General features: G+C 56.8%; 1 protein-coding gene across 3 annotated transcripts in view; it reads left to right on the forward strand.

Annotated features, from left to right (window-relative positions):
- IGSF9 (immunoglobulin superfamily member 9) overlaps positions 1–23094 on the forward strand; it is a 54738-nt gene that overhangs the window by 30822 nt on the left and 822 nt on the right. For 2 of the 3 annotated variants that reach the window (XM_050929786.1, XM_050929787.1), the window contains exons 11-20: positions 7443–7559; positions 8491–8641; positions 9600–9723; positions 10050–10225; positions 11341–11591; positions 12437–12521; positions 12831–13001; positions 13961–14006; positions 14373–15890; positions 20934–21082. In XM_050929786.1, coding sequence (XP_050785743.1) covers positions 7443–7559; positions 8491–8641; positions 9600–9723; positions 10050–10225; positions 11341–11591; positions 12437–12521; positions 12831–13001; positions 13961–14006; positions 14373–15890; positions 20934–21082 — 2788 coding nt within the window. The remainder of the gene's footprint in view (positions 1–7442; positions 7560–8490; positions 8642–9599; positions 9724–10049; positions 10226–11340; positions 11592–12436; positions 12522–12830; positions 13002–13960; positions 14007–14372; positions 15891–20933; positions 21083–23094) is intronic. The other variant, XM_050929789.1, reaches the window with a different exon arrangement.

A 23094-nucleotide genomic window follows, 5' to 3' on the forward strand; every position in this document is an offset into this window, starting at 1 on the left:
CTTTTCCGTGTCTGGACAACTAGCTCTTCAAGGGCCATCCTTCCGGTGAAGGTCAGTCCACCACCAAGAGGGACCTAGGTCTATTCCACTCCTTAAGCCTTCACCTCAATGTAGAGAAATCAACCCTGTGCAACACATAGACTATCTGGGCCAACCTGGACTCTGGCAGCTAACACCTACCTGCCAGTGGACAGGTTCATCTCAATGTCTTACTTGATCTCCGCTTGACAGCAGAGCCCGCAAATCGTGGCGTGGGCTTGTCTTTAGCTCTTGGGATGCATGGCAGCCTGCACTTTCATAACCCCCCATGCAAGCCTGGCTTAGGACAACCTACACTCCCTGAAAGCACAAGCTGTCCAGGGAGGTATCAGTCCCTTGGATGGCACCTGACTCCCTCAGTTGGTGGAAGGACCCTCAAAGAGTCTGCGTGGAAACCCCCCCTCACATCCACCTCCTACATGTCATCCCCACAGACGCCTCCCTTCTAGGCTGGGGCGCTCACCTACAGAATCATACAGCACAAGGCAGATGGATTCCTTGAGAGTTGTCACTACACATCAACGTCCTCGAACTTCGAGCCATCCGTGATGCCTGCCTTTGCTCCTTACCTTATGTGGGGCCAGTCAGTCAAAGTGAGGTTGGACAACCAGGAGGCCACGAACTATATAAACTCCCAAGGAAAAGCAAAATGCCAATTCTTAAGTGAATGGTCACTGAGACTATGGAACTGGTGCATACCCCAGTGCACAGATATCTCCGTGATCTAGCTGCCAGAATCACAGAACACCATCGCACATTCGCAGAGCAGAATTTTCCATTAAGACCGTGAGTGGGAGCTGACCAATGTATTCTTTGAAGAGATCTACTTTACCTGAGTTCTTCAACAGATAGACCTCTTTGCCACAACTTCCAACTCAAGTTAGAGGGAGGGATAGCTCAGTGGTTTGAGCATTGGCCTGCTAAAGCCAGGGTTGTGAGTTCAATTCTTGAGGGGGCCATTTGGGGCAAAAATCTGTCTAGGGATTGGTCCTGCTTTGAGCAAGGGGTTGGACTAGATGACCTCCTGAAGTCCCTTCCAATCCTGATATTCTTTGATTCTGTGTCTTCCCCACCCCCTATTTTCAAGGAGGGGGCACACAGTCATGACTCCCTGGGAGATGCACTTCTTGGCCCCAGGGTCTATTATATGCCTTCCATCTAACTCCACTGATCCACAAAGCCCTGCTTAAATTGAAACAAGAGAAAGCAGTGCTAATTTTTATGGCTCGGGTGTGGCTGAGATGGGTGGTTCCCGACTATGATCCATCTGGCAAAATATCTGCCTCTGCAACGTCCTCTAATGACAGACCTCCTGACCCAGGAGTTGGGCTCCGTAACCCATCCTAACCGATCATCCTTGCACCTCAAGGCCTGACTTTGCAATGGTTCTCGGGCCTAGAACAGGAATGTTCTTCTGAAGTTCCGTCAGTTTTACTGAATAGCAGGAAACTAACCACTCTAAGGACTCTCCTGCAGAAGTTGAAGTGCTTCCAGATCTGGTGCACCCACCATTCTATATCCCCTACTGGTTTTTCCCTTGGCATCCATTCTCACCAGCCGACTAAATCTGAAATCTCTGGGACTGTCCCTGCCCTCTATCAGGGTTCATTTAACTGCTATCGCAGTATTCCATTTGCCAATCAAGGGTTTCTCAGTCTTCACACATCCTATGACAGCAAGATTCCTTAATGGCCTCCTTAAATTGTTTCCTCCAGTACAAGACCCCACTCTACCTGCAACCTCAATTTAGTGCTTAACACATTAAGAGGGCCTCTCTTTGAGCTTGTGGCAACCTACTTTCTTCTTGTGAAAGTCGCCTCAGCCAGAAGAGTAAGGGAACCAGCTGACCTGCTGTAGACAGTGCTTTATCTGGACATTATGCTGTGTCCTACCCTCACTTCCTCCCTAAAATGTTATCAGAGTTCCACATCAATCAGGACATTCAGCTGCTGGTGTTTTATTCCAAGTCCCACTCATCCAGAGAAGAGACCCAGCTCCATACACTGGGTGTAAGATGAACCTTGGCTTTCTGTCTTCATGGAAATAAGCCCTTCAGGGTTTCCCCTGGACTCTTCGTTTTCTCTGCAAGCACAAGGTTCCTTGGTCGGTATGAGCCTGTATTTTGGCAAGCTCCAAGTCCTCTTGGATGCATCCCCTCTTCTCACTCCACCAGGGCTCAATCCATTTTGTTGCCTTCCTTAGGAAGTTACCCATCAAGGACATTTTCAAGGCAACCATGTGGTCCTCTGGTCACATATTTTCACAGCCTTTGGTGAATCATAGATTATTAGGGTTGGAAGGGACCTCAAGAGATCATCTAGCCCAACCCTCTGCTCAAAGGGGGACCAATCCCTAAATCACCCCCTCAAGGATTGAGCTCACAACCCTAGGTTTAGCAGGCCAATGCTCAAACCACTGAGCTATCCCTCCTCCCTGTTCTATGCTCTGTACCAGATCCACATTAAGGTACAGTTCTGGAGTCTCCACGCATGGAGCACCCAGAGGGACAGTAACTCTGTGCTAGGTAAGTAACCACAGTTTCTGGAGATGTTTTATCCCGATGGGTGCTCTAATACTGGCTCTCCTCTCGCCTCGACTTGAGAGTTTTACCAAGCTCTGAGGCTGAGAAGGGAGTGTGGTGATGTGGGTCCAGTCCTCTCTATATCGCCTGTACTTCAGCATGAGAGGCGTAGCTAACAGAAAAATTGAGTGTATGGGCACACACATTCTGACTTGGAGCAGCCATGAGGACAGAACATCTCAAACTGTGGTTGCTGTGCAAGGTGAGTAGCCTGTCTTTTGTGGCAAACTGGGGTGTAAGTCTGTCCTGCACTATCCTGCAGGACACTAACTGGCTGTGTGATCCCTGCTGCAGTGGACTAGAAGTTCCCTAGTGCACGTGGATCTACCCTGCTTTGAAACGGGACTAGCGTAAAGCACACTAGGGAATCTTTAGTGCATGGCATCCTGGCCCACATGGACACTTAATGCAGGGTAGAAGTATACCCCAGCCAGCCATGACCTCTGTGTTTGTATAGACAAGCCCCGAGAGATAGGAAAGCGAAGAAGTAAGGTGGGGAAGGAAAAGGGAAGACGACAGCCAGATGCTCTTGCTCTGGCCTGCTCTGGTCAGGACATCTCAAGCTTAGAACAGTGAAGGCCCAGTGGAGTCACAGCAATTCCCAGGCTCTCCAGAGATGGCGGGGGTGGCAACCACGATGGGGAACTTCGCTCCTGTTGGTCCATTTCCCAGCCAGCTGCTAATTTCATTTGAAGGACCTCAAGCGGGGGTTGGGTGGAATAGCTCATCCCCTCTGTGAAAGTAGAATGAATTATATTGTGAAAATAGAAAGGATTAAAGAAATGCTGTTTGTACCTTTAAGAAAAACTGTTGGAATGCTGCAATTCAGGTGTCAGGAATACAGACATTTACATAGAACAATTGCACCATTTAAGGGCAATTGGTGAAGTATTAGCCTTAGATTCATAAAGAGTTAGTAAGGAAGTAGGATATGCATGCTGTGCCCCAGGTGAATTTTACAGTTTTGCTTTTTTTGTTTCTTTGTCTGATTTCCGCTTTTTTATCTGTATAAATAAGACTGTTTTGGCCTTGCATGGCCGCTTACATATTTTGAATGTTATTGGCAGAGCGCTGTGCTAATAAAACAGAGTGGTCTGACAAATTGTGAGTCCTGATTCTAACTTTGACAATTTGGAGGTTCCACCGAGATGGCAAACGTCTTCACTGGGGCTGTGTGATTCCTGACTGTTTTTGTGAGATGACCGTGGCAGCCGGCACCTGGGCATTTGGCCCAAGCGGTCCCCCACTAGAGCGGAAAGGCGCACAACCACAGTGAGGTCTACGCCATCGAACCTGTTGGTTCCCACTCTGTTCTGGTAGGGATCCCGGGATCTGACATCAGAAATCTGGTCAGGTAATTATTTCTGTGTTTTGTCCGGACTGAGGACTGTCCTGTCTCTGTGTCTATCTGTCCTCTTGTGGAGTGTTTGAGTCTGGGTGCCGTCTCTGTCTGGGGATCGGCCGACCAAGGGGTTCCTGTCCCCGCGGTCTGAGTGAGTGAAATCTGCACAATTGCAGCCGCACCACACCTTGGGTAAAACCCTTAGTGTGAAAGCAAGGGCAATTGAGGCAGTAGCCTGTGGGCTCCTTTTATGTGTTGCAGCAGGCATCGCTCTGACGAACCTGAATTTCCTTCTTGTGTGATTGGTGTGTGAAAGTCCTCCTGTACTGGTAACCAGACGTCTAAGTCGGGACAGTTCCCTAAATGAACGCCGGCTCATTTTATGTATTTAGGATGGGTCCAGACTCCTGTAAAAAGGGTCAAGACTCCTGTAAATTTCTGGGAAAATGGTCTAGGCTAACTCAGGGGGATCCCAAAACTCAGTGGCCACTGTTAAAATCTTGGAACAAAGACTGAGTGGACGTCTTAAAGGACAAACTCGGCCAACCTAAAACTAAATTGGCTAAAGGAGAGGTTAATTGTTTCATACAGTGGTGGGAAGAGGCAAATCATAGGTGGACAAAATCAAAACTGGCCTCTCTCACTTATTCAAATAATAAGTTAAAAGCTTTATTAAAAGCCTCCTCTCCCACCACTAGACCGAGCGCTCCCCTTTACCCCGTTCTCCAAACCCCGGATCGATCCAAACCCCTTCATACTCCCATCTCATTGTAAAAAGGACAAAAAGTCTCTTGTTCTGTTCCTCTTTGTTGTCTGCCTCAGAAACTGATTCTTTATAGTGTCCCACTACCAATTCAGCAAGGCTCGGGGCGGGGGGAGCTCCTCAACTAGCCCCCACCCTTCCTGGTCCCTTTCCTTGAACATTTCTTTCAAAATTGTGAAATGACCACAGTATCATTCACAAACGGTTCATTGAAAAAAAAAAAAAGCAGGTTCGGGCCCAGACAAGCAGGCAAGCAACAGAAAAAAAATAGGTTAAAAGCCCTAAGAAAATAGTGTCAGGAGTAAAAAAAAGTAGTAAGTGCAGGCATGAACCCCTGGAACAATACTTAAAAGGGTAAAATCTAAGGTAATAAAGGTGTCATTTTGAAACATAAACAAGTAATTTAAAAAAAAAAAGTAAAAAGTTAACTATAAAGGCTGGAAAAAATTAAGCAGTTAAACTTTGTGAAAAATGTTAAAAAGGACCATGTTAAAGAGAAAAAATCTTGGTTTCTTTGCAGACATTCTAAAGGGAAAATGGGCCCTTTTCCAGAAGAGTGCCTGTAAATAATCCTTATATATATACAGCTATGCAAAAACAAAGCAGTGTAAAAAAAAATGTTAAAAAAAAAAAATGTGTATGTATCTATTTGTCTGTGTATGTAAAGTTCTAAAAATCTAAACCAACACATCTGGTTTGTAAAACTACTGTTTTGTAGGTGTAAAATAAATTGATTTTGTTTTTGTTTTTAATGCCACTAAAAATTCATTTAACTCTTTAATTCAAAGTTGCAAAACTGACAGACCTTTTTGCAAGACACAGGTAATTAGTGTTGTTTGGCTTTGGGATTTAGCATTTAACCCTTAAGGGGTAACTTAATTCTTTACAAAAATTAAAATGTTTTTAAATAAAAACCAAGTCATGGCTGCAATAGGGCAGTCAGAATCAGGAAAATAGGTAAAGATTCTGAAGTCTTTTTGTTTGTTTGGTTTGTTTTTTTTGTAACAATAGCAAATAAAAGCTGTAATAACAAAATAAAAAGTTAACAGTAACCCTCTGAAGCAACAGCAGAGGTGAGGTGCACAAAACAAAAAGAAGCAATGTTAAAAACACTGAGCCTTAAAATAACTATGTGTAATCAGACTGTCACTTTAATAAAAGTACATAAAAACTCTGTAAAAACAAAACAAAGTTATGCCTTATGTAAAAATTAATATGGCTAATGTTTTTAAAAAGTTATAGTATAGAAAAAATGTGCATTTTCCGTAGAACATGTGCAGCGTATATTGTAAAAAGGAATGTAAAAAAAAATGCAAATAAAACATGCTGCTAAATTAAAATCCTATTAGGGCTCCAAAAAAAGCCGCAATAGGCTGTGTTTTCTTTTTCAGATCCCTGTGTGTTAAAACAGAGTCTCTAAGCTCTGCTAATGGCTTTAAATCCAAAAGCCTAGCCTGTGTTAATGCAAATTACCTAACTGATAAAAAAAGGTAAAAACTGCCAGCACAAATAAAGCTGCAAATAAAGAACATACCTGGTCAGCAAACAAACTGCCTACATAAAAGGCATGGTATAACAAGATACCTTTAATTAATTTAATGCTAATGTTACTGTTAATATTAAACATTAAAATAACTTTAATGTTAGTAAGTACCCCTGTAACAACTTGTAGTGTGTATAATTTTTAAAAAAATCCTTTAAAGTAATATGGTAATAATGCTTCTCAGCTATCACTAATGAACAAAAAGATAAAAAACGGTTAATTTGTGGAACCCAGTAATTGTTGGTCATGGCGTGCGCTTGACCAAAAGGAGGGATTGTGAAAGTAGAATGAATTATATTGTGAAAATAGAAAGGATTAAAGAAATGCTGTCTGTACCTTTAAGCAAAATTGTTGGAATGCTGCAATCCAGGTGTCAGGAATACAGACATTCACATAGAACAATTGCACCGTTTAAGGGCAATTGGTGAAGTATTAGCCTCAGATCCATAAAGAGTTAGTAAGGAAGTAGGATATGCATGCTGTGCCCCAGGTGAATTTTACAGTTTTGCTTTCTTTGTTCCTTTGTCTGATTCCCGCTCTTTTATCTGTATAAATAAGACTGTTTTGGCCTTGCATGGCCGCTCACATATTCTGAATGTTATTGGCAGAGCGCTGTGCTAATAAAACAGAGTGGTCTGACAAATTGTGAGTCCTGATTCTAACTTTGACACCTCCTAATCCCCTACACACCCATTCTGGTGCATTGATTTCTGGTCCCACAATCCTCTTATTTACCAGGTGTGAACATAACACAGTCCTGGAGTTCCAGCAGGAGGCCTTTTTACTTGTACTAATCCAGCCTGTCTGTCTCCCTCTTGTACCTTTCCCCATCAACACCCATGGTTACAGATGACTGAGACATTCTGTAACCTTGGATTAAGCTCACAATTGGGGTAGGCCTGCCAGGCCCCAGTTATTACAGTACCCACCCCATCTGTGCACCCCACAGAGCAAGCTGGGTAGCAGTGCTCAGGCTGGTCTCTTCCCTGCCCTGAGTGCCACTGTGCAGGGCGCTCTGTCTGTTCTGCCCCCTAGGCCTGTTGGATCTCTTGCCCAAGAGTCCAGACCAGCATCACTTCCCACCTGAGCCGCTGAGCCCCGACCCCTTTGTCTGTCTGTCTCGTTCCCCCTGCCCCCAGAGTAGGGTGCTGAGCTAACCATGTGTCTGTTCCAGGACCCTCCCATGTTCACCATGCGCCCCAAGGAGGAGTACTTCCAGGAGGTGGGCCGCGAGCTGGTGATCCCATGTGCCGCCCAAGGAGACCCCCCACCCACGGTCACATGGACAAAGGTAGGGGGGCTGCAGCTCTGGATTCAGATGGGGGGAGGGACTGGGGAGCCTGGGTTCCCCATGGCTCAGGGACTGTGGCTTCTTGGTATCACACCCTCACTTCCCTCAGCCTGTGCTTTGGTGCCAACTCTGGCTGCCACTGGCGGCAACGGAGCTGTGAGTGCCCAGTGCCCTGGGACTCTGCCGCTGGCCACCCACATGGCAGATTCTCCTTGGCAGTGAGGTGCAGCCTAGAGCTTCAGGGCTCCACAAGCAGGACCTGCTTTGGCCCAGGACTCGGCTCTGTGCTGCAGGGGGAGCCAGCCCCACTCGGCTCAGCTGCCCCATGCAGCTCCTGCCTTAACGCCATCCCCCCAGGTTATTCATTCCTCAGGCTCGTCCTGTGCAGAGACTCCCTGTGCGACAACCCTTTCAGAGCCCTTGGGGGGTGTCTTCTTCCAGGCAGCCCCCTCCCTCTGAGAAAGCGATGACCCAGGACTCTGGGGTTTTGTTCCTGTTCTACCCCTGGCTCTCAATGAGACCTCGGCCCAGTCGCTGCCCCTCCCTGTGCCTCATCTTTCCCACCAGCCACTGGGGCGGCACGTCCAAGGCTCTTGGAGGTGAATGTAGCCCTGGCACTGGTGTGGTGGGAAGCAAGCTCAGCTTGGTCGCTGGCTGAAGACTCCTCAGCCCCGATCTGTGCTTGTGGCCTCCCTTTTCTCCCCAAGCTGCACTCACCCAACCCGGCGCCACCCTATCTCCCCTCCAGTCTGTGCATGCCTGTCGGCCCGGCCCCCGCACCTCCCCCAGTCTGCATGGGTTGGGCCCAGCCCCCCTCAAATTTGTGCTCACAGCCCAGCCCGGTTTAGTCTCTCCCCCGGTGGTGGACAGTGGCACTGGTGGGGGAGGGCCTGGCTGCCGGTGTCAGGGTGGCTGTGCCTTTGCTCTGCAGCTGGGGAGCACAGGGAGGAATGATGCCCAGGTGGATGGGAACAGCAGCCTCGTCTTCCGGCCACTGGTTAAGGAGCAGCACGGGGCCTGGGAGTGCACAGTCAGCAACCAGGTGGCCCGGATCAGCACCACCACCTCTGTCTACGTGTTGGGTGAGTTGGGCCACACCAGCACCACCACCAGCTGCCCATGGTGGGCGGGAGGCCCAACCCAGGGCCTTTGGGCTCTGAGGAGGGAGCTCTGTGTGTGTGTATGTATGGGGGGGATGCATTGGCAGTGTGTCTGTGGGGCTCAGGGTGGGACTGGTGGTTGTGTGGGGGGGGAATGGGGCTCAGGATGGGGCTGGGCAGCTGTGTGTGTGTGTATGAGGCTCGGGGTGAGAGTGAGTGGTTGTGTGTGTATGGGGTTCGGGATGGAGGTGGGCGGCTCTGTGTGTGTGTGTGTGCGCGCGCGTATGAGGCTCGGGGTGGGGGTGAGTGGTTTTGTATAGGGTTCGGGGTGGAGGTGGGTGGCTCTGTGTGTGTGTGTGTGTGTGTGTGTGTGAGGCTTGGGGTTGGGGTGAGTGGCTGTGTATAGGGTTCGGGGTGGAGGTCGTTGGCTCTGTGTGTGTGTGTGTGTGTGTGTATGAGGCTTGGGGTGGGGTGAGTGGTTGTGTGTGTATGGGGCTCGGGATGAGGGGCTTTGTGCCTCCCGAGGGGGTGGGGGTGCACTGGCTGTCCATGGGGATGCCTGGTGGAGTGTACATGAGACGAACACCCAATCTCCATGTCCCAGACCGCATATCGCTCTGGAATCCATGTTGGATTCGGCCTGTGCCCAGCTCCATTGGGCACTGCCAGGGACCCTGCAGTGTGAGGCCAGCGTGCCCAGGTGAGCAGCATCCCAGCCGCTCCCCCAAGCACAGCAACTGCCCATTGGGAGCCCACAGACGCAGGTGCCTCCCCTGCGGGCACCCTGTGGATGGTGCCTGCCCATTTCTTCTGTAGGGAGGGGCATTTGTGCTGGCCAGCTGGCACTCTGCCCCCGGCAGCTCCCAGCCAGTGCCTGAGCCCTGAGAGGGGCAGATCAGAGATGGCCCCGACTCACTCCCCGCCCGACTGTCTCCATCAGGCACCAGTCCTCACGCTGTCACCAACGTCTCGGTGCTGCCACTGCTCCTCGCAGCCAACGTCTCCTGGCAGCCGGGATTCGACGGGGGATACTTCCAAAGGTTCAGCGTCTGGTACACGCCACTGTGAGTCCCATGCCAGGCAGGGCTCTCCACTCCCTGAGGCACCCCCATCTACCACCCCTGGAAGTGGGCTAGCGCAGCCGCAGGGGCACAGAGCCCATGGCCCAGGCTAGCCGTGGGTGTAAGGGTGGGGATCCCTGCCCCATGCAGGACAGACAACACGGGAAATTTCCAGCTCTCAGCACAGGTGGAGGCTGTGTCCCTGCGCCCTCATGAGGGGTGAATGCGGGGGCTCTCAGGCACAGGCCCTCACTCAGGGGCATATGGGGAGGGTGTGGGGGGGGTTGGGCTCCAGTGCTGGCTCCAGTTCACCTGCTTTGTCTCCTCAGGGTGAAGCACCTGAACCGGCCCCATCATGACTGGGTGTCGCTGACGGTGCCTGTGGGGGCTGAGTACCTCCTGGTGGAGAACCTGCAACCGGCCACTGGCTACCAGTTCAGCGTCCTGTCCCAGAACAAACTGGGCAGCGGCCCCTTCAGTGAGATCGTCACCTCCTTCCCCCTGGGTGAGAGAGCCTCTGGCATCCCCTCCCCCTGAATACCCCCCCCCACCAGCACCCCTGGGAACTGAGCTCCCCTCTTCCCCAGCCTGCACTCCTGAGAACTGAGCCCCCCATGCCAGCCCTGGGAATGGCCCCACCACCTCCAGCACTCTAGAGAACCGCCCCGCCACCAGTCCGAGGAATGGATCCCCCACTGCCAGCACCCCGGGAAAGTCCCCCCCCACCCCCGCCCACACCTCTGAGAACCAGTCTCCCCTTTCTCCACCCGCCAGCCCCAGGAATGGCCCCACCACTGCCAGCAACCCTGAGAATCAGCCCCAGCAATGGGCCCCCACCACCAGCACTCCCCCCTTAGAGAATGGGGCTCCCCACTACCCGCAGCTCTGAGAATTTCCCCCCTCCCCCGAACTCCAGGAATGGCACCCCCCACTGCCAGCACCCTGGAGAACCACCCCAGCCCCAGGAATGCCCCCCCCCGCCCCATTGCCAGCATTCCCTCCCTTCAAGAATGGGGCTCCCTCCCACCAGCCCTGGGAATGACTCCCCCACTGTCAGCACCCTGTCTCCTGGAAATATTCTCCTCTTCCTTCCCCCAGCCTCCAGGAACAGCTCCCCTACACCTAGGAACAGCTCCTCCACCTAGAAGAGGGACCTCATCTGTAGGGGAACCTTCACCTTCGCCGGCCCCCAAGAAGGGCATTCCCAATGGCCGCCTTTTGGGAGGGATCCCCACCCCCTGAACTCCTGGGAATGTAACCCCCACCCTTCAAGTGATGCCTGGAAAACACCTGGGCTCTGGGGCTGCCCCTTCCCATGTCCCCTCCCCAGAGCTGGTCTCGCCCTGTCCCCCAGAGAGGTTCCAATCAGTAAGGGAGGAACATGCTTCCCAGCCACCCACCCGAGCTCACATGCCCTGAGTGGCTGCCCTGGGGATCCCCCCAGCACCCCCCTGAATGGCTGTCCTGGGGCTGCCCCCCCATTCCCCCCAAAAGACTGCCTGGGGCTGCCCCTCCCCCTGAATGGCTGCCCTGGGGCTCCCCCCCGAAAGGCTGCCTGGGGCTGTCCCTCTCCCCAAATGGCTGCCTAGTTCCTTTCCTCAGTGTCTCATTTCCCTTCAGGTTTCCCGACGACCGAGATGCCTCCCGAGCTGTCCACCACAGCCACACGCGTCTTTCTGTCCCCCCCACAGTCCCTGACAGCCAATGAGACATCGCGTGGGGTCCTGCTGCAGTGGGAGCCCCCGTTGCAGTTCTCCGTGGCCCTGACAGGCTACGCGCTGGAGTTACGGCAGGACCAGGGCAGCTGGGAGGGGCTGGATGGCTCCATCCCTAGCACAAAGACCCACATCCTGGTGCCAGGACTCATCAAGGTTGGTGTGTGTTGGGCGGGGGGGTTGAAATGCCAACCTCTGGGTCTTACATTGGAAGTTTCTGCACCAGGTCTCCACCTGCCCCTGCTGAGATTGGCAGCCCGAGCCCCTGGCATTGAGCTGTGAAGGATGCAGCCCTGGGCTCGAGCAGCAGCCCCTCCCTGGCTGGGTGGCGCTAGCTGACGGCAGGCCGGGCGCGCATCATGGCCTCCTCATTAGCACTGTGCTAATGTACCTGCCCCTGGCTGGCTCTGTAGAGTTTGGAGACCCCTGCCAGGCGGGACCCCCGGATGGAGAGGGGAGAGTTGCTCTGGCCAAGCAGGGGGCTGGCGGCCCATTGGTTGAACAGTGGCTCCAGGCTGGTGCCTGGTGCTCCCTCAGGGTGGGAAGCCCTGGGCCCTGGCTCGCAGGGTTCACTACGGCGCCTGTGCCCTGGCGCTGCAGGCTGCTGAGCTCTCGGGACAGCAGCAGGCCCCAGAAGGGCTTAGAGGGGCCCAGACAGCCTGGTCGGGCACAGGCCAAGATTCATCATGGGAGTGTTCTCTTGCCCAGCAGGCCACTGGGGGTGGAAATGGGGCTCTGCTCTGCTCCGGCACTAGCCCCCTGGTGGTGAGTACTGCGTGGACGGTTCTGGCCAGAAGGGGCTCTGCTTGTCCCCAGGTGTCACTGCACCTTTCAGAGGTGCTTTGAGACAGGTGTGTCTGGTGCTGGGATGGAAGCCCTCAGCTCACTGCACACATGGCTGCAGGTCCTGTGTCAGGAGCTGCCTCTGGTCTGCGCCCCACATCATGGGGGAGAGCCGGCAGGTGCTGGCTGTAACGCTAACGTAGCCTCTGTTCTCCCAGGACGCCTGCTACGAATTCCGCCTGGTGGCCTTTGCTGGGAGCTACATGAGCGACCCCAGCAACACCGTGAACGTCTCCACAGCAGGTAAAGCTCTGTGCTGCCCTGGACAGCCAGCCACGCCCTGACGGGGCCCTGGGTCCCCTTGGGGTGCAGGGGAAGGGACCTGTACTGCCACAATTCCTGTGCTGCTCCCCATGGGCCTCCCTCCATGCACCCAAGCCAGGCCAGCCTGGGTGTGACGGGGACAGGAATGGAACTGGCCATTGTGCCCAAGCAGAGGGCCCCTCCCTGCTGGTAGGTAAGTGTCTATGGGCTGGTTTCCCCCTAAGGGAGAAGCACGGTATCCCATCACCCTGCTGGCTGGCTGAGGCCTCTCCCCATCACCTTGCCCAGGTATGGAGGTGTATCCATCCCGCACTCAGTTGCCTGAGCTCCTGCCGCAGCCTGTTCTGGCTGGTGTCATCGGGGGCATCTGCTTCCTCAGCGTGGCTGTGATCTTCAGCACCATGGTAGCCTGCGTCATGAACCGCCGGCGTGCTGCCCGCCTCCAGAAACGCAGGCAAGGTAGGGACCCAGCCCTGGCACAGGCACACAGCTGCCGAGGTCAGGAGCACAGCAAGGGGCTAGGGATCCTCGCTGGGCAGCCCAGAAACACAATGGAGGATGGGGTGAGGTCTCTCAGTGGGGACAGGGGGCATTCCCTACATGGGGTAAGGGGATGTAGCCCAGGTGGGGGGCACAGGAGGTAAGGGACATGAGGTTGGAACCCAGGTTGGGTGACAGCCCCCTCTGGGTTGGTTGGGTGGGGAGCTGAGGTCAGGCTGGCATGGGACACTCAGAACCCCAGCACTGGCGCAGCCAGAGGGGTGAGTTCAGAGTGGTTCAGTTAACTGGGTGCCCTGTTGGTGGGGCTGCTCTGACTTTGGTTTGACCCAGGCTAGTGCAGGTTAGCTACAACCAACATAGGCTAAACAGCAACCAGCCACTGTGGTGAGCCACAGTGCTGCCCCGAGGTCACTGAACCCGTGGGGTCACACCCGTGCCACTTTCCCTGGTCAACAAGGCCTGGGAATGATGAAGGCCCCTTGATCCCAGCCTCTCTACCCCTCCCTTCATCTGCTGCTTGCTCCTGGAGGAACAAAACCTGCCCAGGGCATGTCCCCCTGCTGGAAATGGGGCTGTGGGGAAGGGGAGCTGAGAAGCACAACACCTTTAGGTCAAGGGACTGGCTGGGTTGGCAGGGTGGGAAATGGGACACGGGGCCTTTCCTTTCTAGGGAGCACCGACTCTGATCTGGCCCCAGAGCAATAGGGACTATAACTCGTCCCCCGATGGCTGTTTGGTGGCCCCTGGGCACTGGTGGGTTTCATGCTGGTTGTCACAAGCAGGTGATCACCCCCACAAACCATGGGGGCCCTCAGGGCTTGGCTGGGGGCCAGGGGTGGGCATGGGCCATTGCAGTCTCCTCATCTCATGTTGAGTTGCTTGCCATATGATCCCCTTGTGTTCTCATGACCTTCCAGATCCACCAATCGTCTTCTCCCCCAACAAGAAGCTTCCACCTCCGCAGTAAGTCCCGCCATTCCACGACATCTTCCTGTCTCATCACACTCCCTGTGCCATGCTGTTCTCCTTGCTTTCCCCATTTGCTCCCCGCTGGCTCAGGGTGGGGCTTCGAGTGGGAGGGAGGGGGGCTGGGTCCTGACCGCTGCAGGGGGCTGTGGGAAACGGGCCACCCCTCCACTGGCCATGCTCTGGTGTGGGGCTGGCTCCCCGGCAGTGCACTTTGACCCTTCCCTCTGGGGGCTGGGGGGTTGTCCTCAGTTCTTGGAGTGAGTGTGCAGGCCAGGTTGGATGGGGGGAACAAGTAGGCAGGGGCTGCCCCATGGCAGAAGGCAGGGGGATCCTCCCATTAATCCCTCTCTTTCTCTGCAGAAATTCTCACAGCTCTGGTAGCCCAGACAGCGCCATGAAACTGAAGCTGCAGGCCTCCCCGTACCAGAGCTTGCGCCGGACCCTGCTGTGGGGGGAGAAGGCTGGCACCAGTCTGTGCCTCCCCATCGCTGGCAGCCCTAGGACCAGCTCCAAGTACACGGTGTACGAAAGCCACATCGGGGATGCGATGCCCCTGGAGCGCATCTGCCGTGGCCCCGACGGGCGCTTTGTGGTGGAGACAGACAGGTTGCCCCGGGAGGCCTCCCCCTGCGCCCTTGAGACAGAGCTGTTCCCCGAGCTCTTGCAGCAGGATCCCTCCCCCACCCTTCCTGAGCCCAGCCCGCCAGCACCCTACCTGCAGGTGTACACTCCCCCAGAGGCAGAGGAGCCCATCTGGAAGAGGGGAGTGCCGCTGCGACCCAAGGCCACAGGCCAGGCCCACAGAGAAGCTAGATCCTCTGGCTACCGCCAGGGACGCTACTTTGGCTACTGCAGCAGCCCCACGGACGAAGGCAAGCCCTTGTGCAGCATCAGCCTCAGCCCTGTGGCCTCCCCAATGCCGCTGGCCCTCAGCACAGTGGAGGAGCTGCGGGACGGCATGTGTTGCGAGGGGCGCTGCCAGAGCACTGTCAGCACGCTGCGCAACTCCCCAGGCCCTGGGGGCTCCCCTGTGCTCAGCAGGCTGCTGAGCGCCCCAGCTCTGGCCAGCCCCAAGCCGCTGGACTCTGGGTCTCCGAGCAGCCAGCAGAGAGCCAGCTCCTCAGCCCAGAGTGGGATCCTCCAGTACCTGAGCCTGCCTTTCTTCAAGGAGATGAGTGTGGATGGGGACTGGCCACCCCGGGAGGGGCCCTGCGAGCTCCAGACCCTGGGCAGCACGGAGCCCACCCTGCTGGGGGAGGAGAGTCCCACGCAGAGCACGGAGGGAGCGGCCTGCCTGGACTACATGGACACGCGTGGCACTGCAGAGTCTCCTCTGGAGCAAGCGCCCAGCAAGGCTCTCCTCAAACCACCAGAGCCACAGATGGGCCCTGCCAAGGCTGCCCTTCCTGGGAGCACGGTTTGGCCAGGCTACCTGGGCCCCAGCTCTGACCCGCTCCTGGCCAAGGACCAGGCCCCCTGGGGCAGGACACCATCACCCTCGGACAGCAGCAGGACCGAGCTGATGTACACAGCGGTCTCCTCAGAGTCCAACTGGGCCTTGAGCCTGCCCGGGCAGCCACTGTCTGCAGAGCTGCTGGAAACTCAGGTGCCTGAGAAGCACCAGGCCCCCGGGACCGTCTGCCTGCAGGGGGCACCTGCTGAGAAGCTGCTGCGGGGCAGCCTGACCAGCCAGAGTAGCGGCCGGGGCAGCGTGTCCTTCCTGAGACCCCCCTCATTGGCACTGTCATTAGGGGGCACCTACCTCAGCTCCCCGCTAGGGGAAACAGCGGGCTGGCAAAGCGAAGGCGAGTCCCGGGGCTCCATGGCAGAGGAGGGCATGCCAAGGAAGGAGCTGGCCGTCGCCACTGTCAGCAAGAGGTGAGCTGCATAGTTTGGGATGGCGAGTGGAAGAAACCCCAGGACTCCTGGGTTCTATTCCCAGCTCTGCTGACTCATGCAGTGACAGGGAATAGTAACCCCAGGACCTGGTTTGCAGCAGGGACGCTGAGAGCCCAGGGCAGTGGCTATGGGGAGTTATCCGAGGGAACCCCAAATCTGGCATTACCAGCCTGGAAACCAACTGCACTTACCCACCCAGGCCCTGAACACCCTCAGCTCTGCTCTGCCCTGGCTCCCAGGGAGAATGAGGAATGAAAAGCCCTTCTCTGTGGAATGGAATCGGGGATTGTAAAGTGCCCCCCTTGGCACTGCCAAATGCAGGGGCTGGAGATGGACCTAAGCTGCTATGAGCAGAGCTCCCACCCGCCTCTCCCCTCTTGTGAGTGATTCTTTTCCCCCTGGTGTTCACAAGAGCTGATGCCCAGCTGCTAGGCTGTTTGTCCCCTGTGGCATGGGAGGGTGAGGGAGGTCCACGCTGCCATGCGCTTTGTTCTGGAGCAGGGTGTGGGAGCCTGCCAGACCCCTGCAGAGAGTGGCATACAGTGCTGGTGGCTGGTCCATGGGGTGAAGAGGGAGCTCAAAGGCTGTGAAATTCCTGGAGACCTGGCATGGGGCAGTCTGCCCTAGACTCTGAAAATCATGGACTGGGCAGAGACACTGGATTGATAGCTTATTACACCAATTTGTTTCCCACTAAGAACTCCCCTGTCCCCAGCTGCTTTCTCCTGCACCTTCCTTTCCTCCCTAGGCTGGAGCGGGGTAACGAGTGTGTTAACTACTTATGCTAAACTCTCTGGTCCCCCTTGTATTTTGCTGTGACACTGGGGGTAACTTTCCCAGCCCCGTGTAGCTCGAAAGCTTGTCTCTCTTACCAACAGAAGTTGGTCCAATAAAAGATATTACCTCACCCCCCAGATCTCTCGAACATCCCCAGAACAACCAGCTAGAGAGGCCTGGGGGGCAGCATAAGCCCCGAGAGGGTAAGAGCCATGAGCCTGCAGCGTGGCCAGACTGATGCTGGTTCTTAAAGTAGTTTCATGTTTGAGCTCCAGAATCTCTTCATCGCTATGGGAAATGTCTGAGCCTCCTGGCTACCAAGAGCCCTCAGGCTGGCCACAAGGTGTAACTGGCCTGTTGCTCTGCAGGCAGCCTGGACCAATAGCTCTGAGAGCAGGGGGACTGTTCTAGCTGCCTCAAGGTGGTGTTAACTCTGAACCCTAACAAGGGCACATCACTGTTGATTGCTTTAGCAGCAGCCCCCTGTTAGGGTGCATTCCCGAGACTGGTGAACGCAGGATCAGATACCCAGCTGGGAGCAGCTTGTCGGTGTCAGGGAACCCGGGGCTGATGCCGTCCTAGCATCCAGCTGCCTTGTGGGCCTCACTGGGTGTACTGGGGGAAGCCCCTCAGCAAATGAAGCAGAGCTTATATCCATGCTCTGCACGCCACCCCCCAGCACAGGTCTCCTGGCTCCCGCACAGCCAGCTCCCACCATTGCTGGAGGTTAGTGGGGCCATGGAGTGTGCAGGCCTGTGCTGCCCCTGGCCTGGATTGTCACCAGAGCGTCCGTTGACCCCAGTGGCCACCGTATCAGCTGCTGCTGTGTTCCTAGCTTGCTCTGGACTCTTGGCTTGTGCTACGGTTGCAGGGGAGCGAGTCAGGTCTGGCCCAGGCCAGGCCAGCGGTGGCACTGGGCTCAGGGACACCGTGTGGCCCTGTCTGGGGTGTGTTATGGGATCACACCTGAGCACCCTCTCATGGCCAGAGGTGGCTCTACAGCCCCTGCCCCAGCTTTCCCCTTTTTCAGGGCTCCTCAAACCCAACTCAGGCCAAAGGAAATTAATATTTCCCACCGGGCTCCACTTTACTCAGTCATCAGCTGTGTCCTGGCCCTCCAGTGTGTCCCTCCCTTAGCTGGGGGGTTTCCAGAGCTGGGCACAATTCAGTGTCTCTGCAGGAGCTGGACGGGCTCCCTACAGCCACAGCTTCAAGCCAGCTGCAGCTCCTCAGGCTTCTGGATCCTGAGCATCCACCTGGCTGCAGCCACCTGCTGCTCTCTGCTCACCCAGGTGCACCTCCTTTGGGAAAGGGGTCTGGCTAGCCACAAGCCTCCAGCCCTGCAAGGGGGGCACTCCATGCCGGGCTCAGCTCGCTCCCCCAGGATGCTGGAGGGGCACTGCGTGCCCAACTCGGCTTGCTCGCCCAGGGCGCTGTGGGGGGGCACTCTGTGCCCAGCTTGGCTCGCTCGCCCAGGGTGCTGTGGGGGGGAGGCACTCCATGACAGGCTCAGCTCGCTCCCCTAGAGCGCTGTGAGGGGGGCACTCTGCCCCCGGCTTGACTTGCTCCCCCAGGGTGCTGTGAGGGGCGGGGGCACTCCATGCTGGTCTCGGCTTGCTCCCCCAGGGTGCTGTGAGAGGTGGGGGCACTCCATGCCGGTCTCGACTCGCTCCCCCAGGGTGCTGTGAGGGACGGGGGCACTCCATGCCAGTCTCGGCTCGCTCGCCCAGGGCGCTGTGGGGGGGCACTCTGTGCCCAGCTCGGCTCGCTCGCCCAGGGTGCTGTGGGGGGGAGGCACTCCATGACAGGCTCAGCTCGCTCCCCTAGAGCGCTGTGAGGGGGGCACTCTGCCCCCGGCTTGACTTGCTCCCCCAGGGTGCTGTGAGGGGCGGGGGCACTCCATGCTGGTCTCGGCTTGCTCCCCCAGGGTGCTGTGAGAGGTGGGGGCACTCCATGCCGGTCTCGACTCGCTCCCCCAGGGTGCTGTGAGGGGCGGGGGCACTCCATGCTGGTCTCGGCTTGCTCCCCCAGGGTGCTGTGAGAGGTGGGGGCACTCCATGCCGGTCTCGGCTCGCTCCCCCAGGGTGCTGTGAGAGGTGGGGGCACTCCATGCCAGTCTCGGCTCGCTCCCCCAGGGCGCTGTGGGGGGGCACTCTGTGCCCAGCTCGGTTCACTCCCCCAGGGCGCTGTGGGGGGGCACTCTGTGCCTGGCTCGGTTCGCTCCCCCAGGGCGCTGTGGGGGGGCACTCTGTGCCCGGCTCGGTTCGCTCCCCCAGGGCGCTGTGGGGGGGCACTCTGTGCCCGGCTCGGTTCGCTCCCCCAGGGCGCTGTGGGGGCGGCACTCTGTGCCTGGCTTGGCTTGCTCGCCCAGGGCACTGTGGGAGTAGGGGCACTCCGTGCCCGGCTCGGCTCACTCACCCGGTGCTCTGTGCTGCCAGTTGTTGAGTGTTACGGGCTCAGGCTCATCCCGGATGCCCTGGGTTTTGTGGCTCAGAGTGGCAGATCTAGCTGTGGGGCAGTGTGTGACCTCATGTGGCCCACGGAGCAGCATGTGTGCCCCATGGGGAAGGGAGGCTAGAGGTGACCCCAGCAGCCCGGGCAGAGTCACCGCCCCAGCCCTGGGGCTCTGCTGTGTAGCCTTGTGCCATTGCTGATGCCAGTGCACAGGAAGGCCCATCACTCCCATGCTGGGGGGGAGGCTCGCTTGTTGGCCTGGGGAGCGGCAGGGAGAGTCCAGCCCAGTGAGCTGGGAGGGAGTGAGGAAGATGGTGGGCTACATCACAGAGCCCAAGTCAAGCCCAGCAGCAGGCTGTGCTCCTGGGCCTGTCCATGAGGTGTTGCCGTGGGCCCAAGCCATGCCCTGCGTCTAGGATGGATGGGGCATTGGGACCTCGCTCCCATCCTGCACTGCATGGCCCCACCCTGCTGGACCCAGGGGCGGCCAGTCCCTGGGGGCCTGCTGGGTGCAATGCCAGGCCTAGGGCCCTGGAGTTGGAAGGTCGCTTGTCACCCCCTGTGGGAAGCATGAAGCTACCCTGGGACAGAGAATCACAGAATATTAGGATTGGAAGAGACCTCAGGAGGTCATCTAGTCCAACCCCCTGCTCAAAGCAGGACCAACACCAACTAAATCATCCCAGCCAGGGCTTTGTCAAGCCTGACCTTAAAACCTCTAAGGATGGAGATTCCATCACCTCCCTAGGGAACCCATTCCAGTGCTTCACCACCCTCCTAGGGAAATAGCTTTTCCTAATATCCAACCTAAACCTCCCCCACTGCAACTTGAGACCATTGCTCCTTGTTCTGTCATCTGCCACCACTGAGAACAGCCAAGCTCCATCCTCTTTGGAAACCCCCTTCAGGTAGTTGAAGGCAGCTATCAAATCCCCCTTCATTCCTCTCTTCTACAGACTAAATAATCCAGATTCCCTCAGCCTCTCCTCATAAATCATGTACTCCAGCCCCCTAATCATTTTTGTTGCCCTCTGTTGGACTCTCCAATTTTCCCACATCCTTCTTGTAGTGTGGGACCCAAAACTGGACACAGTGCTCCAGATGTGGCCTCACCAATGTTGAGTAGCAGGAAATCACGTCCCTCGATCTGCTGGCAATGCCCCCTACTTATAAAGGCCAATATGCTGTTAGCCTTCTTGGCAACAAGGGCACACTGCCGACTCATATCCAGCTTCTCCTCCACTGTAATCCCCAGGTCCTTTTCTGCAGAACTGCTGCTTAGCCAGTTAGTCCCCAGCCTGTAGCAGTGCATGGGATTCTTCTGTCCTAAGTGCAGAACTCTGCACTTGTCCATGTTGAACCTCATCAGATTTCTTTTAGCCTAATCCTCCAATTTGTCCAGGTCACTCTGGACCCTATCCCGACCCTCCAGTGTTTCTACCTCTCCCCCCAGCTCAGTGTCATCTCCTACTAGGGTCACACCCTGTGACCTGACAGCCTCAGTCAGAGCATTTGCAACCTGAGTCTGCCTCCCTCCCCCTCCTTCGCCCCCCCCAGTAGCCAGCCCCATGTCAAGATCCTCTCTGGTTTCCCTTCAACCAGTGCTGGGCATGGCACTGGGGCAGTGTCCCCCCTGCTCTCGTCTCCCCGACACTGAGCATGGAAGAGGGGCAGCCAGCCCTGTGTGTCAGCATCCCCCCTGCTTCTCCCCCCTCCCCTGCCCCCCCAGCACTGGGCCTTGTCCCACATCAGTGCCCCAGCTCCTAACGCCTGCTTTTGCCCTCTGCCCAGCAGGAGGAACACGTCTGTGGATGAGAATTACGAGTGGGACTCGGAGTTTGCACTGGAGTCAGACATCCTGGATGCACTGCAGCTGTACCGCAGCGGGGACCCCAAGAGACCTGTCTCCACCATCGGCATACAGGAGCTGGAGCGGCAGAGTGAGTGAACAGGGTCTCGGGCGGTGCCATGCGGCGCTCCAGGGTGCTCCTGTCTGTGGGGCTGGCCGCCCAAGTCCCAGAATCCTGCCCCCACAAGCCCTCCCTGCTGTTCCAGGTGTCTGTGCGGCCTCCCTAACTCTCTGCCCTGGACTCCTGTACAGGGGCACAAGGGTGTGAGTATAAACAGCTGCCCCATCCTACTCCAGAGGTGGCTGCATCTCCATACGGGAGGTGAGCAGAGTCTGTGTTGTGTTTTGGGATCCAAGGGCCTCCAGTGTATCCCAGGCATTGACACAGGCCCTCCCCTCCAGGATGAGGCATGCAGAGAAACAGAAAGTTACAGAATGGTCCATCTTGGCCAGCACAGAGACCTCTGACCCCTCTTTAGTCCCAGCCCAGGAGCGTCTGCTGCTTTCAGCAGCCCACACTTAACAACCCCACTGGGCCTTTGTTCTTCAGCTGGTCATACCTGGCTGGCTTCCTGCAGAAGGTGGGCCATCCATGATCGTTAGTTGCTAGATGCCAAATGTCCGGGCAGTGGGAGAGGCCATTGTCTTCTCAGACTCTCCATGGGCATGAGGCCCCAGGCCCCACACAGCCAGGCATCAGTCACACCTGGATCTCTAAGTAGAGACCTGTCAGCTGAACAACACTTTCCCACCTCCTAGTTAACCATGCACCACCTAGGGGAAATTGAAGCACATACAGTATTAATACAAAATATTACAAAAAAATTCCCACTCTGCCCCAGGGCTGGCTTCAGACTAAGCCTCCCATGTCCCTGCTCCAGGCCTAGCAGTGAGGCAGCTGATCACAGGGTTGTATTCCCACCCCACCACACAGGAGGCCACCAGGCCAGGTTTAGGTCCTCACCTATCCCCCGCTGGAGTCAGAGCCCTGCAACCCCATGGGGTTGCCGTTTGGTGCTGCTCAGTCTCAGCCAGGAGCCCCCGTGGGCGGACCTGTGTGAGCCGTGCTGAGCCGGTCCCGGCCGGGAGCCCCCGTGGGTGGGCCCATGTGAGCCGTGCTGAGCGGGTCCCATCCCGGAGCCCCCGTGGGTGGGCCCACGTGAGCCATGCTGAGCTGGTCCCAGCCGGGAATCCCCGTGGGCGGGCCCATATGAGCCGTCCTAAGCCGGTCCCAGCCAGGAGCCCCTGTGGGTGGGCCCATGTGAGCCGTCCTGAGCTGGTCCCAGCCGGGAGCCAGCGTGGGCGGGCCCACGCCGTCCTGAGCTGGTCCCAGCTGGGAACTCCTGTGAGTGGGCTCATGTGAACAGTGCTGAGCCGGTCCCAGCCGGGAGCCCCCATGGGCGGGCCCGTGTGAGCCGTGCTGAGCCGATCCCAGCCGGGAGCCCCCGTGGGTGGGCCCACGTGAGCCGTGCTGAGCTGGTCCCAGCTGGGAATCCCCATGGGCGGGCCCATGTGAGCCGTCCTAAGCCGGTCCCAGCCAGGAGCCCCTGTGGGCGGGCCCACGTGAGCCGTGCTGAGCTGGTCCCAGCTGGGAACTCCTGTGGGTGAGCTCATGTGAGCAGTGCTGAGCCGGTCCCAGCCGGGAGCCCCCGTGGGCGGGCCCATGTGAGCCGTGCTGAGCCGGTCCCAGCCGGGAGCCTCCATGGGTGGGCCCACGTGAGCTGTGCTGAGCTGGTCCCAGCTGGGAACTTCTGTGGGTGGGCTCATGTGAACAGTGCTGAGCCGGTCCCAGCCGGGAGCCCCCATGGGTGGGCCCGTGTGAGCCGTGCTGAGCCGATCCCAGCCGGGAGCCCCCATGGGCGGGCCCGTGTGAGCCGTGCTGAGCCAGTCCCAGCCGGGAGCACCCGTGGGTGGACCCGTGTGAGCCGTGCTGAGCCGGTCCCAGCCGGGAGCCCCCGTGGGCGGGCCCATGTGAGCCGTGCTGAGCCAGTCCCAGCCAGGAGCACTTGTGGGTGGGCCCGTGTGAGCCGTGCTGAGCCGATCCCAGCTGGGAGTACCCATGGGTGGGCCCGTGTGAGCCGTGCTGAGCCGATCCCAGCTGGG

The sequence above is a fragment of the Gopherus flavomarginatus genome, chromosome 20, assembly GCF_025201925.1.
Source record: "Gopherus flavomarginatus isolate rGopFla2 chromosome 20, rGopFla2.mat.asm, whole genome shotgun sequence".
Classification (NCBI taxonomy): domain Eukaryota; kingdom Metazoa; phylum Chordata; order Testudines; family Testudinidae; genus Gopherus; species Gopherus flavomarginatus.